We start from the raw sequence: 20837 nt of genomic DNA, 5'->3' as shown, positions 1-20837 counted from the left end.
CGGAGGTAGTCCCAGAGCATGCGATCTTGACAGCTGATTGAAAGTGGTGGAATGATTAAAGGCTGGTTTAGCTCACAGGAGTGTTCAGAGGGCAATATAGAGGCAGGAAAGGGTGAAACCATGGGAGAATATGAGAACAGTTTGAATTCAAAAGATTGTTTAACAGGTAGCCAATGTAAGTCAACAGCTGTCAGCAAGCAGTACTTGGCCCAGATTAGATGAGTGAATGGGATACAGGCTGTGGTTGGGAATTCACCTTGTTTATGATGATTAACTAAGGATGGCAGAACAAGTATATAGAAACAAAGAACTGCAGATGCAGGTTTATACCAAAGATTGACACAAAGTGCTGGAGTAACTCAGCGGGTCAGGCAGCATCTCTGGGGGAAAAAGGATGGGTGATGATTCGATCAGGACCCTTCTTTAGTTGACTCTTGAGAAAATGCAGTCGTGGATGAAAGCGTCAACAGCAGCAGCACATGATTTGATGATTGTTAAAGACGGGTGGTGAAGTTGAGGTGGAAATGGGCGGCATTAGTAATGGTGTGGATGCATGGTTCAAGGTTTTTTTGGAGTCGGAAAGGACAGTGAAGTCTTTTTAATTCATAAGTCCATAAGTTCTCAGAGTATAATAAGGCCATTTGTTCCATAAGGTCTACTCCGCCATTCAATCATGGCTGCACTATAACATATAACATATAACAACTACAGCATGGAAACAGGCCTGTCCGGCCCTACCAGTCCACGCCGACCATTCTCCCTGACCTAGTCTCATCTACCTGCACTCAGACCATAACCCTCCAATCCCCTCCTATCCATATACCTATCCAATTTACTCTTAAATAATAAAATCGAGCCAGCCTCCACCACTTCCACCGGAAGCCCATTCCATACAGCCACAACCCTCTGAGTAAAGAAGTTCCCCCTCATGTTACCCCTAAACCTTTGTCCCTCAATTCTGAAGCTATGTCCCCTTGTTGGAATCTTCCCCACTCTCAAAGGGAAAAGCCTACCCACGTCAACTCTGTCCGTCCCTCTCAAAATTTTAAAAACCTCTATCAAGTCCCCCCTCAACCTTCTACGCTCCAAAGAATAAAGACCCAACCTGTTCAACCTCTCTCTGTAGCCTAAGTGCTGAAACCCAGGCAACATTCTAGTAAATCTCCTCTGTACCCTCTCCATTTTGTCGACATCCTTCCTATAATTTGGCGACCAGAACTGCACACCATACTCCAGATTCGGCCTCACCAATGCCCTGTACAATTTCAACATTACATCCCAACTTCTATACTCGATGCTCTGATTTATAAAGGCAAGCATACCAAACGCCTTCTTCACCACCCTATCCACATGAGATTCCACCTTCAGGGAACAATGCACAGTTATTCCCAGATCCCTCTGTTCCACTGCATTCCTCAATTCCCTACCATTTACCCTGTACGTCCTATTTTGATTTGTCCTACCAAAATGCAGCACCTCACACTTATCAGCATTAAACTCCATCTGCCATCCTTCAGCCCACCCTTCCAAAAGGCCCAAGTCTCTCTGTAGACTTTGAAAATCTACCTCACTATCATAACCTAATGTGTATTTCCAGCATTCTCTGTTTGTTTTTTAAATGTCCATACTTTTGCAGGGTAGGAAATGTGATGGAAGAAATCCAGAGTTTGAAGAAAGTATGTTGCTACTTTTGGAAGCTGCAGTATGTTCAAGAAGTTTTCAGTGAAAAGGAGTGGAGGAGGTTACATCGTAGTCAGCCAAGACTGCATTTCTTTGTCTTTAAAGGAGATTGGGACAGTAACGGGAGAGATCATTATTAGCAGCATTGAATAGCATGAGCGCTGGTGGAAGTTGGGAGCTCAGCAGATTATTGCAAACATGGTTAGGTAGTTGGTGCAAATAGACAATTAGAGCGAGTGGAGATAGCACGAGGGGAAAGGGAGCAGAAACAAGAGAAAGATAGGTGGACAAGAGCCCTGCAGGTATTCTCAGAGGTTTGGCAGTAGAAGTGAGGGAGTAGCAGAGGCAAAGAGCAGATGGTCTAGGTCATGGTGATTAGGACGCCCACGAGATCCGCACTTTGAAATTTGGTGATGGACATTTGTCTAATGAATAATCAGTTAAAATCTTTTATTTACAGGAAAAGCCAAATCTGTGAAATCCGAAAGTTGCACATTATTATCTATTTTGCTATGTCACTTTTTTTGTTGGCTGCACAGCAAGGAAATGGGCTCTTTAGCCCAGCAGGTCCGCACTGAAAAACGACCATGCATTTACAACCATCCCAGACTAAGCCCTTTTAAAATTCTCTACATCGATCGCCACCCCCACCCTCCTCCTCGTGATTTCACTGCTCACTTCTGCAGTCAGTGCAACTTGTACAGCCCAACTACCCCGACTAAACACACCCTTGGCAATGTGGGGAGAAGCTGGTGCAGTCAGCGAAATCCACGCAGACGAGGATAGAATATGAAAACTCCACACTGCCTGCAGTGCAGGGCTGGATTAAATCCAAGTCACTTGAGCTGTGAGGCATACTGCCCACAAATTGTGACTGGTTACTTCACACAAGAACTCGATTACAATGCCAACAAGCGCATTTAAAAACAAATTCTTTAGAATCAGGGGTACAAAGCAAGGCTTGACAGCAGGGTAGGAAATGTTCCAACTTGCAATGTTTTGTGAAACAGCAATTGGATTTAATAGTGCTGGAAAGAGTTCTGGACATTAGTAGTACTGACAAGATGTCTTCTTGTGGAGGTTGGTAAGGCAGGAAGGCTGGATCTGACTTTTCGTGTCCAAAACATCAGATAAAGCCTGAAATCGGCTCTTCACCCATTGACCCTGTCCCTCTCATCAATCTCCCATTGTTACATTCATCGTACCCTTTACCCATTTTATTCTCCCCATATTCACATCAACCAGATTCGATTACTTGCCACTGTACCAGGAGCAATTCTCAGCGGCCAACCAAGCTATCAATCTGCACATCTCTGAACTGTAAGAGGAAATTGGAACACCTGGAAGGAACTCGCACGGTCACATGGAGAATGGGCAGCACCGCTTGGAGAGTGCCAGAGGTTAGCATCAAAGTGGGGTCTCTGGAGCTGTGAGGCAGCTGTACTGGTGTACAGTGCTCACTGTAAAAGGAGATCATCCTGTTTGAGCGGCACGGTGGTGCAGCGATAGAGCTGCTGTCTTACTGCGCCAGAGACCCGGGTTTGATACTAACTACAGGTGCTGTCAGTACAGAGTTTGTACATTCTCAGCTCCCACACTCCAAAGACGTGCAGGTTTGTAGGCTAATTGGCTTCTGTAAAAATTGTAAATTGTCCTTGGTGTGTAGGATCGTACTAGTGTATGGGCATCGCTGGTCGGCACTGATTTGGTGGGTTAAAGGGCCTGTTTCAACGCTGTAGCTCTAAACTAATCTAAATCCAGACTTTATTGCTCAGATCCTATTCATACCAATCTCTTCAATCTGTGGACCCATCAGTCCTGTGTTGCCTCCCTGCTTAACAACACTTGGGTTTTAAAATTATTTAAATTGTTTTCAAATTGCTCCTTGGTCTCACCACTCACCATATCTGTAATCTCCTCCACTTTGTAATGTTTTGAGACACATATGCTCCTCCAAATTTGGCCTCTTGAACGATATAAAATTAATTCCTTACAATTGTCATTGCTCTAGAGCTGCAAAGACCGCAACCTGTAAAATCCCCACCCTGACCTTTTTATCATTTTACACAACTCCATTTTAATTACTTTTGCCTCTCTGATCAAACATCGGTTGTCTTGCACAGTTTGTGTTTCGCGTTGGTTATTAATGCTTCTCTGAAGCATGTTGGAGGTTTTGCTGTGCCAAAAGGGAAAATTAGATACAAATTGATATCGTTTGTGGTTGATGTTGTTTTGTTTAAAAAAAGACACCTTCCATTCTCTGAATCACTTATGTTTCATCACATTGCAGCCAAAACTGATTGTGACAGCATCATTTGGTATTGAGCCAACAAGAAGAATAGAGTACATACCATTGCTGGAGAAAGCTTTGGAAATCGCTCAACACAAGCCAGATAAAGTCATAATCTACAATCGCCATGGCATGGTGAGTATTGAATTCAAGCCGTTTGTCATTTTGACATAAAATCCATATCTCTGAAATCCTCTTCTTATATAACAACTTTGAGTTGAGTTGAGATTAGCTTATTGGGTCACATATACCAAGGTACAGTGAAAAGCTTTTTGTTGCGTGCTAACCAGTCAGTGGAAAGATAATACATGATTACAATTGAACCATCCACAGTGTATATAATAAAGGGAATATTGTGAATAACGTTTAGTGCAAGATAAAGCCAGTAAAGTCCTATCAAAGATAGTCCCAGAGTCTCCACTGAGGGAGATCGTAGTTCAGGACTGCTCTCTAGTTGCTGGTCAGTAGGTTCAGTTGCCTGATAACAGCTGGGAAGAAACTGTCCCTGAATCTGGAGGTTTGTGTTTTCACATTTCTATACCTTTTGCCCGATGGGAGAGGGAAGAAGAGGGCATGGCTAGGATGCGACTCATCCTTGATTATGCTGGTGGCCTTGCCGAGGCAGCGCAAGGTGTATATGGAGTCAATGGAAGGGTGATTGGTTTGTGTGATGGTCTGCACTGCATTCACAATTCTCTGCAGTTTCTTGCGGTCTAAGACGGAGTTGTTCCCAAACCATGGTGTTGTAGTGGGTGCGGTCCCAGGCCCGGCATTCGGAGGATCCGGGTTGCCCGCTCGGCCTCGCAGAGGCCGAACTGCTGACGGAGGAAGGCTTTAAAGGCCACGTACTTATCGGTCGCCGGGGGGTCGCGGAGGAAGGGTCGGACCAGGCGCGCGGTGGCCGGGTCGAGGGCGCTGACCACGTGAAAGTACTTAGTGGCGTCGGCAGTTATGCCCCGCAGGGCGAACTGTGCCTCGGCCTGGTCAAACCAGAAGTCGGGGTCCTCGGTCCACAATGGAGGCAGCCACACCGACACGGCGTGGATAGCGGCGCGGGCGGCAGGGTCCAGAGGCGGCTGACCCAGAGGCGGCTGAGAGGAGGCGGAAGAGTCGGGTAGTAGCGGGTTCTGGTCCATCGCGACTTGCGAAGGAACGTCGGGGTCACCAGTGTAGTGGGTGCGGTCACCGCGGTAATCAGGCCAGACGCCAGGTGAGTAGTTAATACTTTATTACCATAGGCACCAAACACCGCACTCAAGAACTCGTGAGTCGACACACCCAAAACCTTTTATAGTCCCAGACCACCTGACCCAGGAAGTGACCTAATCCCTCCCGTCTACTGATTGCCGAGTGGAATGACCAAGGGAGTGGCCTAGCCCCCGGGCGCCGCCACAGTGTGATGCATCCTGATAAAATGCTTTCTAGGGTGCCTCTGTAGAAGATGGTGTGAGTTGTTGGGGTCATGCCGAACTTCCGAAGCCTTCTAAGGAAATAGAGTTGTTGGTGTGCTTTCTCGGCCATTGCTTCAATATGGGTGGTCCAGGAGAAGTTGTTGGTGATATTTACTCCCAGGAATTTGAAGCTTTCAATCGTCTCTACTACGGTGGCACCAATGCAAACTGGGGTGTGTACCGCTTCACTTCCTGAAGCCCATCACTATCTCCTTTGTCTTGCTGACACTGAGAGAAAAGTTGTCTCGACACCAGGTCACGAGGTTCTCAATCTTCTTCCTGTACTCCGTCTCATCATTATTTGATATCCGGCCCACAATGGTAGTGACGTCTGTGAATTTATAAATTGAATTAGATTTGTGCATGGCTGCACAGTCGTGGGTGTACAAGGAGTAAAGAAGGGGACTGAGAACGCATCCTTGAGGAGCACCAGTGTTGAGGATTATCGTGGAGGATGATTTGTCCCGTATCCTCATTGATCGGGGTCTGTTTGTCAGGAAGGTGAGGATCCAGCACCAGAGATGAGTGCTGACTCCAAGTCCCTCGACGTGACTCAAACACACACAAAACAATGTACACATAAATTTCACATACCATTTCTAAAAGAAAGAAAACTGCAACAAAAAAAACCATTAATACAAAAATATAATTAGGAAAAAACCCAATGTCTGTGGTAGTATAAGAGGTTGCCTGTGGTGTTCTGTTGCTGAGGTAGGATGAGGGTTGGGCAGGTTGTTTTAAGAACTTGACAGTTGCAGGGAAATATCTGTTCCTGGACCCGTGCGGTGTAACTTCAGGCTTCTGTACCTCTAGCTCAATGATAGAAATGAGAAAGGTGCTTGGCCCGGATGGTGGGGATCATTGATGGGAGATGCTCCCTAGTTTTTTCAATGGGCATTCCTTTGCTATTAGATATACCAGTACTGGAGAATGAACATTTGCTGCATAACTAGTCACCAAATCAGCATCTGGCTGATCCTGACGTTTTCCAAACCTGGCCGACCTTCAAAGGGGTGCCATATCTGAATGAATTCCCCATTTCTCTACCATGGTGTCCAGATCTAGAAATGTCCATTCTTTTGTGAAGAAAAAGATAGTGAAATTCTTCACCCTTTTAAACCACTTCATATCACCTAACCACATCAATGATACAGCCAAGAAAGTCCACCAATGCCTCTACCTCCTCAGAAGACCAAGGAAATTCAGAATGTCCTCAACGACACCAATTTGTATAGGTGCACTAGAGGAAGTATCACAGTCTGCTATGGCAACTGCTCTGCCCAATTCTGCAGGAAACTGCAGAAAGTTGTGGACACAGCCCAGTCCATCACGCAAACCAGCCTCCACCCACCCTTCACTCCATCTACACATCATGCTGCCTCAGGAAAGTAGCCAACATAATCAAAGGCTACTCACTGCCCAGTCATTCTCTCTTCTCCTGTCTCCCATTGGGCAGGAGGTACATAACTTTGAAAGCACATACCACCATATTCAAGAGCAGCTCCTTCCTCAACATTATTCAGACTCTTGAATGGACCTCTTATGTGTCAAGGATGTATTCCTGATCTTCCAATCTACCTCGTTGCGGCACTAGCATTTTCTTTCATTTGCACTTTCTCTGTAGCTGTAACACTATATTCTACACTGTGTTTCCTTTCATTTTATGTACTATCTGTAGTAATCATGTCTGGCATGATCTGCGTGAATAGTCTGCAAAACAACATTTTTCAGTGACAATAATAAATCACATGACAATAATACATCACATGACAATAATAAATCAATATCAATATATACAAATACCAATCTAATTTGTGCGCTTCTTCCACAAGAATCAAGGCTGCAAGGAAATGGGTGAATTAAAGATGACACGGGCTTTGCCTTATATATTACTATCTCATGGCAGAGTTCAGTCAAAAATACATGTGTGAAGGTTCCCAAATGGATCACAATGTAGGCTGAGCTGAATAGATGAGAAATTTGCTGGGTTTAATTTCTGAGGGGTGCAAATTGTCTGATCTCAGCGGAACTATTGAAAGGTATGGGAGAAAGGCAGATCACCATATCTGTCTATGGAAAAATAAGTGTTACATTTCTTGTTCCTATTTTCTTCTCAGCGACTGGCAGCTGAAAATAACAGGATACATAACGGGTGTCAGAGGTTATGGGGAGAAGGCAGGAGAATGGGGTTACGAGGGAGAGATAGATCAGCCATGATTGAATGGCAGAGTAGACTCGATGGGCCGAATGGCCTAATTCTGGTCCTATCACCTTATGACCTTGGTAAGGCAGCATGGTGCTGCTTTACAGATCCAGGAGCCAAAGATGAATCCTCACCACAGGTGCCGACTGTGCAGAATTTGCACTCTCTCCCCCTGACCGCGTGGATATCTACCTGGTGCTCTGATTCATGCATCTCAAAGATGTTAATTGGTTAGTGTACTTTACCCTTTGGAATCATGTGAATAACTTGCAGGGAAATAAGGAGAGGTGATGAGCAGCTCCATCAGGCACTGTGGCCTCCTGTGTCGTAATTATAAAAGAAGAAATTGCGGAACATTTGGATAGCAGTAACAGGATCGTTCCGAGTCACCATGGATTTACGAAGGGGAAATCATGCTTGACTAATCTTCTGGAGTTTTTGAAGATGTAACTAGGAAAATGGACAAGGGAGAGCCAGTGGATGTAGTGTACCTGGACTTTCAGAAAGCCTTTGATAAGGTCCCACATAGGAGATTAGTGGGCAAGATTAGAGCACATGGTATTGGGGGGTAGGGTGCTGACATGGATAGAAAATTGGTTGGCAGACAGGAAACAAAGAGTAGGGAGTAACGGGTCCCTTTCAGAATGGCAGGCAGTGACTAATGGGGTACCGCAAGGCTCAGTGCTGGGACCGCAGCTATTTACAATATATATTAATGACTTAAAGGAAGGGATGAAAAGTAACATTAACAAATTTGCAGATGATACAAAGCTGGGTGGTAGTGTGAACTGTGAGGAGGATGCTATGAGGATGCAGGGTGACTTGGACAGGTTGTGTGAGTGGGCAGATGCATGGCAGATGCAGTTTAGTGTGGATAAATGTGAGGTTACCCACTTTGGTGGAAAGAACAGGGAGGCAGATTATTATCTGAATGGTGTCAAGTTGGAAATGGGGAAGTACAAAGAGATCTGGGTGTCCCTGTTCATCAGTCACTTAAAGTTAGCATGCAGGTACAGCAGGCAGTGAAGAAAGCTAATGGCATGTTGGCCTTTATGACGAGAGGAGTTGAGTACAGGAGCAAAGAGGTCCTTCTGCAGTTGTACAGGGCCTTAGTGGGACCACACCTGGAGTACTGTGCAGTTTTAGTCTCCAAATTTGAGGAAGGACATTCTCACTATTGAAGGAGTGCAGCGTAGGTTCACTAGGTTAATTCCCGGAATGGCGGGACTGTCGTATGTTGAAAGACTGGAGCGACTGGACTTGTATACTCTGGAATTTAGAAGGATGAGAGGAGATCTTATTGAAACATGTAAGATTATTAAGGGATTGGACACATTAGAGGCAGGGAACATGTTCCCAAATTGGGGGAGTCCAGAATCAGGGGCCACAGTTTAAGAATAAGGGGTAGGCCATTTAGAACAGAGATGAGCAAAAACATTTTCAGTCAGAGAGTTGTAAATCTGTGGAATTCTCTGCCTCAGAAGGTGGTGGAGGCCAATTCTCTGGATGCTTTCAAGAGAGAGCTAGATAGAGCTCTTAAAGATAGTGGAGTCAGGGGGTATGGGGAGAAGGCAGGAACGGGGTACTGATTGTGAATGCTCAGTGATGATCACATTGAATGGCAGTGCTGGCTCGAAGGGCCGAATGGCCTACTCCTGCACCTATTGTCTATTGTCTATTGTGCAATTTGCTACTGATTATATTTTTTAATTGTGCTGCAGGAGAAAGTTCATTTGACTTCTGGCTGTGAGCTAGACTGGGATGAAGAGATTTCTGCAGCTAAATGTCACGACTGCGTGCCAGTGTCCTCAGACCATCCCTTGTACATCCTCTACACATCAGGGACGACGGGAAAGCCAAAGGTAAAATCTACAACCCTTTGACTTGGCATGGATTTTCCTTGTTGAAATTTAATTGAAACATATGCAAGTTTTAGTGCTCTCTGTGAGTTCATTATCATAGCTGCTCAAATTCCAAAAATGAGTTTGGAAATACATTTAATAATTAAGAAGGAAAATGACAATGGTGATCAAATGATGTTCAATTTCACTACGATACGATACAATAGAACTTTATTTATCCCAGGAGGGAAATTGATCTGCCAACAGTCAGAAAAACACAAAATACATGAAATTAAAGTGATGAGTGGAAAGGATTGGAGATGTTCAAAGATTGGGAAGGGATGGGGGGGGGGGGGGGGGGGGTGGTGGGAGGGAGGGGGGTGGTGGGAGGGAGGGGGTGTCCGTCTACCCCACGACAGAAGGGGGAGGGGTTGTTCAGTTTGATAGCCACAGGGAAGAAGGATCTCCTGTGGCGTTCTGTCCTGCATCTTGGTGGAACCAGTCTGTTGCTGAAGGTGCTCCACAGGTTGACCAGTGTGTCATGGAGGGGGTGATCTGTATTGTCCAGGATGCTCTGCAGTTTGAGGAGCATCCTCCCCTCCAAGACCACCTCCCATGAATTCAACATTGCCTCCGGGACAGAGCCAGCCTTCCTGATAAGTTTGTTAATCCTATTGGCGTCCGCGGCCTAAAACATTTACCCAAAACATTTTGCATGTTTCTCTTGTTTCAGCTGGGTAATTGCAAACAAGTGACATTCATATTTTTCTCTGAAGAAGGGTCTCGAACCGAAATGTCATCCATTCCTTCTCTCCAGAGATGCTGCCTTTCCCACTGAGTTTCTCCAGCATTTTGTGTCTACCTTCGATTTCAACCAGCATTATCATATCATATATATACAGCCGGAAACAGGCCTTTTCGGCCCTCCAAGTCCGTGCCGCCCAGTGATCCCCGTACATTAACACTATCCTACACCCACTAGGGACAATTTAAAAAAAAACATTTACCCAGCCAATTAACCTACATACCTGTACGTCTTTGGAGTGTGGGAGGAAACCGAAGATCTCGGAGAAAACCCACGCAGGTCACGGGGAGAACGTACAAACTCCTTACAGTGCAGCACCCGTAGTCAGGATCGAACCTGAGTCTCCGGCGCTGCATTCGCTGTAAAGCAGCAACTCTACCGCTGCGCTACCGTGCCGTTGGCAGCTCTTTCCTACACATTCATGTTTCTCTCACAGTTGGTTTGTATCTAATTCCTCTGTTTTCTGAAAAAGTCTCTGATACCAAATCAAATTATTACCATTCATCTCTGCATGATACAAAGGTTGTTCAAACTAGAGAACAAAGCACTGAACTTGTTTTGCTCTCAACTAAATAAGGTTTCTAAATGGACATTCACATTCTTCCAGCCTTCATTTTCCATTTCTAATGTGGGAACATACTGAGAATTTTTAATGCTGCTGGCACTATCTCAAGATATAAAGTGACATGGCAAATGAAGTTAATTATTAAAATGTTTTTTCAGGGAATTGTTCGGACATCTGGTGGATATGCCGTAATGCTTAATTGGACGATGTCCAATGTGTATGGCCTCAAGCCTGGTGAGGTAAAGTTTAATTTTATTACTTGTGAAAGATGTTCTCTGGGACTTCATTTCATAACCAAGGTCTTTGTGTTTTGTTTTCTCCAGGTCTGGTGGGCTGCTTCTGATCTAGGCTGGGTAGTCGGACATTCTTACATTTGCTATGCGCCTCTTCTTCATGGCAATACATCCATTTTGTATGAGGTTGGTACAGGATGAATGGTTTGTGTCTATGTTTTTAACAGAATGAGTTTAGTTTAGTTTAGTTCACAGATACAGTGCGGAAACAGGACCTTCGGCCCACTGAGTCTGTGCCAACCAGTGATCCCCACACATTAACACTCTCCTACACATACTAGGGACAATTTACTCTTACACCAAGCCTATGTTGAAAGGCTGGAGCGATTGGGCTTGTATACACTGGAATTTAGAAGGATGAGGGGGGATCTTATTGAAACATATAAGATAATTAGGGGATTGGACACATTAGAGGCAGGAAACATGTTCCCAATGTTGGGGGAGTCCAGAACAAGGGGCCACAGTTTAAGGATAAGGGGTAGGCCATTTAGAACGGAGATGAGGAAGAACTTTTTCAGTCAGAGAGTGGTGAAGGTGTGGAATTCTCTGCCTCAGAAGGCAGTGGAGGCCAGTTCGTTGGATGCTTTCAAGAGAGAGCTGGATAGAGCTCTTAAGGATAGCGGAGTGAGGGGGTATGGGGAGAAGGCAGGAACGGGGTACTGATTGAGAGTGATCAGCAATGATCGCATTGAATGGCGGTGCTGGCTCGAAGGGCTGAATGGCCTACTCCTGCACCTATTGTCTATTGTCTATTGTCTAAACCTGTACGCCTTTGGAGTGTGGGAGGAAACCAAAGCTCTCGGAGAAATCCCACGCAGTCATGGGGAGAACGTACAAACTCCGTACAGACAGTACCCATAGCCGGGATCGAACCCGGGTCTCTGATGCTGCAAGTGCTGTAAGGCAGCAACTCTGCCGCTGCGCCACCGTGTCGTCTACTGAGTCTCGGGAAGAAGTACTGAAGACCTTGAATGCTGAGTGCATCAGGTTCTCATTTATGCCATTATAACAGATCATAATTAAATAGGGTAAAGGGCATTTCAAATATCTTGAGTGCTGCAGGGCGTAGAAGTGATATAAAATAGTTGTCCAGTGAAGCAAAGGATTTATTGTTCGACAATTTATAAAAATTAGAACTCGTAAGAATTGAAAATGCTGGAGATTCACTGCAGTAGATCAGCCAATGAAAAGTCATTGACTTGAAACATTCATCTGTTTCTCTCTCCATAGATGCTGCCCGATCTGCCGTATTTCTATGTTGATTATGTATTAATATTCAGTGCAGGGTGCATGTGGGATAAGAATAACCACAATGCTAATACGGTTGAAAAGTCATTATCTAGTCAATCACCCAATAGTTCAGTTTAGTTTATTGTCACGTGTACCGAGGTACAGTGAAAAGCTTTTGTTGAGTGCTAACCAGTCAGCGGAAAGACAATACATGATTACAATCGAGCCATTTACGAAAGACAGAATTCTCATGGGCGTGACAGGGGAGATGTTCATTTGATGGGGAGAATAGTATCAGGATTCATCGTTTCAAAGTGAGTGGTCATGTACTGAGGACAGAGATGAAAAGAGACGTCTTCACTCAGAGGCTAAAGAATCTTTGAATTCCCTGTTCAAGGAGGCTGTGCAGGCACCACTACCTGAGAATATTCATGACGGAAATTAATCTTTTTTGGGGGGATATTATGGAGATTGAGAGAAATTAGATTAGTGTAGGATAGTGCACTGAAATATAAGATTAACCATGGTTTTATTGGCAGGCACAGGGGTCAAATGGCCGTTTCCTGGTCTTGTTACGTCCTTGCATTCCAATTTATTTCTGTTTCTATGCCCAGAAAGTACATAAAAGCCATTCTCTCCACAATTACATGGTGTCCATTTCTTATTGCATCCTGGCCTTGGGGGATAGGAACCCTTGACTGGGATTTTCCTGATGGCAGCCACGCATATAATGATGTTCGCCTCTGTGCAGTGCCCATCTCTGCAATCACCGACAGATTGGGGATTGTAACAGTGCAGTACCTTCACTCTAATGTAAAGAGTAAGCCTCCCAGCAAAGAGATGGGTGGAGTAAATTCAGTAAATCTGAAACTCTAGAGATAACAAAGGGAATTGTTAAGGAAATGGAAATACTGGTCTCAGTTTGGTGTGTTGCATGTTCTAATCTTAAACTATCCCCATCTTCCTGTATGTAGTATACATCACTCCATTCCTGTTCATGTGCCTCTCTTAATTACTCTTAATCCGTGCTATTGTATCAGCTTCCACCAACTCCTCTCACAGCTTTTGCTCTCGGTGTAAAATTAAAACATATAAAACTATTAAGGGATTGGACACGCTAGATGCAGGAAACATGTTCCCGATGTTGGGGGAGTCCAGAACCAGGGGTCACAGTTTAACAATAAGGGGTAGGCCATTTAGAACTGAGACGAGGAAAAACGTTTTCACACAGAGTTGTGAATTTGTGGAATTCTCTGCCTCAGAAGGCAGTGGAGGCCGATTCACTGGATGCATTTAAAAGAGAGTGAGATAGAGCAGAATCAAGGGATATTGGGGAGAAGGCAGGAACGGGGTACTGATTGTGGATGATCAGCCATGATTACATTGAAAGGCGCTGCTGGCTCAAAGGGCTGAATAGCCTCCTCCTGCACCTTTTTGTCTATTTGTCTATTTATCTATTTAAAGGGTTCCACTGGGAATTAATGTTTTGCCTAACGCTTCAGCCAGAATCAGTTTCCTGTGCTCCATCCAAAAAAGCTGCAAGGATTCAGTCACCAAGTGTAATTAAAGGAAAATGTTGATATATTTTTAAACCGTAAAGGAATCAAGGGAGCTTGTGTCAGTGTAGGTAAGGGTCCTAATATGGGAGATGCATGTTTTGGTCTGTTCTTGAGTTCTAAGGAATAATAAAATAACAGCAACAGAAGAGCATGTGCAGACAGGCATTCGTTAGGGTTTTAGCCAAATGTGCAAGATCATCCTATGAAACAGTTGCCTTTACTGACACAAAAATGTTACCATAGTAACAATAGAGCATGAAATGAAAAGTGAAGATAGACACAAAAAGCTGAAGTAACTCAGCTGGACAGGCAGCATCTCTGAAATGGGTCCCATTTTTGTGTCCATCTTCGGTTTAAAACAGCATCTGCAGTTCCTTCCTACACATGAAATGAATAGTATTTGCAGCATACGCCATCACTGTAATTATATTCTCAGGTCAAGTCAAGTTTATTCAAGTCAAGTCAAGTTTATTTGTCACATACACATACAAGATGTGCAGTGAAATGAAAGTTCACCCACAGTCCAGCAATAGAGCAATAAAAATAAACAATTCCACACACAATCACAACCAACACAAAACAAAAAGAAAAAAGAAACATCCATCACATTGATGGATCAAAGCATAACTTGAAATGCCAATGATTCATTTTAAGTTCACTCCATATTTGGGAAGTTTTAAAGTAGGTACTTGGAACATTAATCAAATTAGCAATTCATGCCACTCAGTTGAAAACTTTCTGTGGCAGCTCAGCAGGTAATGCAGCTGCCTCACGGGTCTAGTAACGTACCCTCCAGTGCTGTCTGTGTGGAGTAGGCACGTTTTTTTTGTGACTGTCTGGGTTTCCCTCAGTGCCATGATCTCCTCAAGGTGTTTTGATTGGCAGATTATTAGTTTACTTTAAATTACTCTGTGTGTAAGTGGTTGTTAGGAGGATGAGGTTAAAGTAGGTATACATGTGAAAGAGAACAGGTTGGATGGAGTAGGATTGTTGCATTTGCTCAGAATGGTAGCATTGATTGAATGAGTTCAATGTCCTGTGTCATAAGAAAATGTTAAAACATGTGGATTCTTTGCTTCGTAATAAGACACCTTTAAAATGTTTTTTTTTAAGTGATCCCAAAGAAGGCATTTTTGGGGTGCTAACAGGATGTTGTAGATAAAGCAAGAAGTTGCAAAATTGGCCAAAAACACTCTTTTAACGAAAAAGCCACAGGGCATTTCTCACCCACCTGTGCGTTCCTCAGTCAGTCTGCCTGCTTCACCTGTGCATCCCTCAGTCAGTCTGCCTGCTTCACTTGTGTATTCCTCAGTCACTCTGCCTGCTTCACCTGTGTCTCCCTCAGTCAGTCTGCCTGCTTCACCTGTGCATCCCTCAGTCAGTCTGCCTGCTTCACCTGTGTATCCCTCAGTCAGTCTGCCTGCTTCACCTGTGTCTTCCTCAGTCAGTCTGCCTGCTTCACCTGTGTATTCCTCAGTCAGTCTGTCTGCTTCACCTGTGCATCCCTCAGTCAGTCTGCATGCTTCACCTGTGCGTTCCTCAGTCAGTCTGCCTGCTTCACCTGTGTGTCCCTCAGTCAGTCTGCCTGCTTCACCTGTGTATTCCTCAGTCAGTCTGCATGCTTCACCTGTGCGTCCCTCAGTCAGTCTGCATGCTTCACCTGTGTATTCCTCAGTCAGTCTGCCTGCTTCACCTGTGCGTTCCTCTTTGCAGGGCAAGCCGGTTGGGACCCCCGACGCGGGAACATATTTCCGCCTGTTATCTGATCACGGAGTCGTAGCTTTATTCACTGCACCAACGGCACTGAGAGTAATTCGGCAGCAAGATGCTGAGGCCAAGCTTGGAAGACAGTACCATTTCCCAAGGTGACCCCTCACGGCTTTAAAGGGCCAAAGAAACTTAAAACGGGCATGTAAAAGAAAATCTCACTGCAGTTTACCTCCTTGAGTGGGGGTGTCAGGATCATTTTAATGGGTGAGCTTGATCTGGTTTCTTGGCACATGGGAGAGACCTTACTTAGCAAAGATTATATGGAGACAGTGTAGTGTTATGTGTACTGCCACGTGTTGCCCTCCTTCATGTTTGGTGTGATGCCAACGTTGTGGTGTCTTAAGATGAACAGCCATGTGATTCTTGCACATTGGCTGCTATCGAATTGGTCAAGATTGCTTTAAGGACTTTAAGGACCAAAACCCGAGGTGGATGAATCCAAGCACACTTCAGGATCCTGTCAGAAAATACACAAATATTTTAATTGGGTATTGGAAATATGGAAGTATGTATGTGCTGGCTCTGCGCCTTTAAGTAATTTCTAATCTGAATCTGGGAACACGTTCAAAAAACCTCTTATCAGCTGCATTCCTGATGCTGGCACCCTGAAGGGAGCTGTGCTTGTCTGTTGCTATTATTATAAACATTATAACATAACAAGATAATGTAATGAAACTGGGTCAACATCTTTAACACTGTAACATTAAAGTTTGGGCGCTGAGCGATTAAATTTAACGCAATTAGCTGTATGAATTTTAAAAGCATAATCATGTTAACTGGAGTTTAAATCACAATTAAAACACTAATGAAATAGGAAATGCAAAAGGGCAGTATGTTGGGAGGGAGTGGGAGAGGGAGGAAGTGTGTAGGAAGAGTTGGAGGGTAGGAGAATGGGTAAGATAGTTTAAAACAAAGGAGAGGGAAGGTCGTGAGGGAGAGGGGAGGGTGGAGGTATTCTCTCAAATCAGCTGAAGAGCGTGACGCCAAGTTATCTGAGATCTTGGGCTCTAAGGGATGGCACAAGAGTGGCTGGTCAGCAGTGATGGTTCATGTTCATAAGTGATAGGAGCAGAATTAGGCAATTCGGCCCATCAAGTCTACTCCGCCATTCAATCGTGGCTGGTCTTAGTTTAGTTTAGAGATGACTTGATTAGTTGTATAAAATTGTATGGCATGTTAATTTGGAGACGCAGTAGACTGCAGATGGTGGAATCCGGAGCAAGAAATTAACTGGTGGAAGAACCCTGTGGGTCGAACAGCATCTGTTGGTGGTTGGGGGGTGGTGGTGGGGAAAGGTACTGTCAGCGTATTGGATGGAGAACATGCGTTCGGACTGAGAGTGGAGAGGGAAGATTGCTATCTTTCCCCTCCACTCTTAGTCCTGATGCAGGATCTTGACTCTAAACATTGACAGTTCCTTTTCCCCTCCACAGATACTGCTCGGCCTACAGTTTGTGGATTGCTGGATTCATGTATTTGTGGTTGCTGTTCGAGTGGACACCGTGAGATCAGCATCAGCAACAGGATGGCACTGTTTAGGGAATAGACTTTTGTGGGCTGTCACTGTGCATCAATCATCCCCAATCACCATCAAAGGTGAGGACCCACCTTTCTAACACCTGTGATGTTTAAGTAGTGAAGAAACACCACCAGATACACACCACCAGGAGTTCCAACTTTTCTAATGGTTGAACACATATGAACAAAGATACCATTTCCAGGCGAGTTTGGTATGTGAACGGAACACATTAAAAAATGTTGGGGAACCACATTTATATCCTTCTAAGTGTTATATGCCAAGGTTTATGTATACTCTGATAAGGAAAAAGATAACTATTGCTGTTCATTATGTACATAATGCACAAGGAAGGCATTGCCATATCTTTGACCAAGACTGATTGCATTGTGCTTAATGAATCAATGTTCATTTCTCCCTTTGGACAAAGATAATGCCATTGATTTTGATGGCAACGTGAGTAAATGTCTTTCTTTTAGAGAATGCCATTGCTGGCTACTATTGCTAGGCAAGGGAAACTTTCCACTTGTTATTCTCTTCTTGCAAAGGAGGTGAATCCTCTGGAATTCTCTGCCCTGGAGAGTTATGAGGACATTTAGAGACAAAGTAATTACAAATCTTGGAACTGGCACAGAAGAGGGGATGGGACCTGGGGCAGATCAGACGTGATCATTTTGAAAAGTGGGGCAGGTTTGAGGGGCCATTTGGCCTACTCTTGCTCTATTGTTGTTTTTCCAGTCTGGGTGTTCCTCAAGTGTGCATTACATTTCTTTGCAACAGTGTAAGAAGCCAAGGCACATGGAGATCAGGATGTGACACAAGGAAGCTTATAAAAACATTCAACATCCCCCTGTAGTATGTCATTAATCTTAATCTGCTTCCAGATTCCGGACTTTGTTTGTGGCTGGAGAACACTGTGATCCAAATACTTTGAAATGGGCCAAACAAGTCTTCAAAGTTCCCGTCCTAGATCATTGGTGGCAAACAGGTGCGAGCTGTTGATCTCAATAATTGTTTGTGGTGTGTGATTATCAAGTCACCACCTTGCACGACATCCTCATCAGAGATGCAGTGGTTCGGCCGTGAAGGCACAGAAATACGCCATTTATCCTGCAGGCTCTGTGCTTTCCAGCAGAGCTGTCCCATCAATCCTTTTCTTTTGCAGTCCTCCAACTTCTTGTATCTTTCAAACCCACCAAGTCCCCTTTGCTCTTTTGCCACATATCTACATAAATGTCAACTTATTTACATCGGCGAAACCAAGCGCAGCATCGGCGATCGCTTCGCTCAACACCTGCGCTCGGTCCGCGTTGGCCAAACTGATCTCCCGGTGGCCGAGCACTTCAACTCCCCCTCCCATTCCCAGTCTGACCTTACTGTCATGGGCCTCCTCCAGTGCCATAGTGAGGCCCACCGGAAATTGGAGGAACAGCACCTCATATTTCGCCTGGGCAGCTTGCAGCCCAATGGTATGAACATCGACTTCTCCCACTTTAGATAGTTTCTCTGTCCCTCTCTTCCCCTCCTCCTTCCCAAATCTCCCTCTATCTTCCTGTCTCCACCTATATCCTTCCTTTGTCCCGCCCCCCTGACATCAGTCTGAAGAAGGGTCTCGACCCGAAACGTCACCCATTCCTTCTCTCCTGAGATGCCTCCTGACCTGCTGAGTTACTCCAGCATTTTGTGAATAAATACCTTCGATTTGTACCAGCATCTGCAGTTATTGTCTTATACTGTATAAAGGGAACATCTCATTTTGCCAATTAAACTATCAGCTCACCTTTGGGATGTGAAAAATATTTTGTGTTGTTAGAGCCTGAATATAAAAGGATTATTTTATTTTATTTCAAACAGAAACTGGATCACCAATAAGTGCATCTTGTATAGGTCTGGGGAATTCTCTACATCCTCCACCAGGACAAGCTGGAAGGCCTGTTCCAGGATATAATGGTAAAGTACATGTTATAAGCTCATAAGTCATAAGGTCATGTGATAGGAGCAGAATTAGGCCATGTGGCCCATCAAATCTACTCCACCATTCAATCACGGCTGATCTATCTCTCCCTCCTAACCCTATTCCCCTGCCTTCTCCCCATAACCCCTGACACCCGTACTAATCAAGAATTTATCGATCTCTGCCTACACAGCCTTCTGTGATTTCAAAGGTTCACCTGCCTCTGACTAAAGAAATTCCTCCTCATCTTCCTAACGGAACGTCCTTTAATTCTGAGGCTATGACCTCTCGTCCTAGACTCTCCCACTGGTGAAGACATCCTCTCCACATCCACTCTATCCAAGCCTTTCACTATTCGGTAAGTTTCAATGAGGTCCCCTCTCATCCTTCTAAACTCCAGCAAGTACAGGCCCAGTGGAGTCAAACGCTCCTTCTTACTCTTGTGGATAATTGGTTCAAATGGCCTTTAAGTTCTAAGTTTATCTGGAGAGGACTACAGGGGCTCCTCAGGTTACAGGAGACCTGACTTAAGGAAATTTGATTTGACACAAATTTGCCCATTTTCTCTAAAAATATATAAATAACCCATGTCTCTGTGAAACTAAACGTGCCAATTGTACTTGATCATGGATGATTGTCGTAGTCTTCATAGTTTAAAATAACTTTGAATAATTGATGCTGAAAATGTCTGTAAGGGTAAATACTTATATTTTTAAACTGCAGCTTGATTAAAAACTGTCCAGCTGGTGTTTTGTTGCCTCTGCTGGCCCTCTGGCTCTTTTATTATACAGTATGTGCAGTGGCTTGCTGCAAATGAGTAACCTTCTGTTGTTATTTCAATCACTCACTTGTTTTCTCCGGCTGAGAAATTGTTCATTGTTGACTTGTGGATGAATTGGTTTACAGATAGAACACAGAGCACAACATGCATTGGCCCACGATGATGCCGACTTAAATGAATCCCATCTCCCTGCACATGATTTATATACCTCCATTCCAGACCTGTTCATGTGCCTGCTTAAATGCCTCTTAAATCTTGCTGTCGTTTTCTGCTTCCACCATTTGGTGTGGCACAGCGGCAGAGTTGCTGTGCAGTGCCAGAGACCCGGGTTTGACCCCGACTACGGGTGTTGTCTGTACGGAGTTTGCACATTCTCCCTGCGATTGTGTGGGTGGTTTGGTTTTCCCCAAAATTCCAAAGACGTGAAGGTTTGTGGGTTAATTTGCATCTGTAAATAGTCCCTAGTGTGTAGGATAGAACTAGTGTCGGGATGATTGGTGGCCAGCATGGACTCGGTGGGCTGAAGGGCCTATTTCCATGCTGAGTCTCCAAACTCTAAACACTGCCGTAGCTCATGTGATCTAGGCACCACTCTGGCTAAAAGACTAGCCTTGTGAAACTTCTTTCAACTTTTACTCCCTCAGCTTGAAATAATGCCTTTTGGTAGTTGACATTTTCACCCTGGGGAAAAAGATGCTGCCTACCTCCCCAATCCATGCCTCTCGTAATATTCCTAACAACTCTCAGCATTGATATCCTTATGTAACCCGGGGAGTTCCTGAATACTTATTTTGTGGCACAGTGGCGCAGCGGTAGAGTTGCTGCCTTCCAGCGAATGCAGCGCCGGAGACCCGGGTTTGATCCTGACTGCGGGTGCTGTCTGTACGGAGTTTGTACGT

The 20837-nt window shown here is 44.6% G+C and overlaps 1 protein-coding gene across 1 annotated transcript in view; it reads left to right on the top strand.

The window, feature by feature from the left end:
* Window positions 1-20837, top strand: part of acss3 (acyl-CoA synthetase short chain family member 3) — a 68698-nt gene that overhangs the window by 25795 nt on the left and 22066 nt on the right. The window contains exons 4-10 of the mRNA XM_078417371.1: window positions 3971-4105; window positions 9346-9486; window positions 10994-11074; window positions 11159-11254; window positions 15631-15782; window positions 18088-18191; window positions 19058-19153. Coding sequence (XP_078273497.1) covers window positions 3971-4105; window positions 9346-9486; window positions 10994-11074; window positions 11159-11254; window positions 15631-15782; window positions 18088-18191; window positions 19058-19153 — 805 coding nt within the window. The remainder of the gene's footprint in view (window positions 1-3970; window positions 4106-9345; window positions 9487-10993; window positions 11075-11158; window positions 11255-15630; window positions 15783-18087; window positions 18192-19057; window positions 19154-20837) is intronic.

This window comes from Rhinoraja longicauda, chromosome 20, assembly GCF_053455715.1.
Source record: "Rhinoraja longicauda isolate Sanriku21f chromosome 20, sRhiLon1.1, whole genome shotgun sequence".
Taxonomy (NCBI): domain Eukaryota; kingdom Metazoa; phylum Chordata; class Chondrichthyes; order Rajiformes; family Arhynchobatidae; genus Rhinoraja; species Rhinoraja longicauda.
This window is presented reverse-complemented; position numbering and strand designations above follow the sequence as displayed.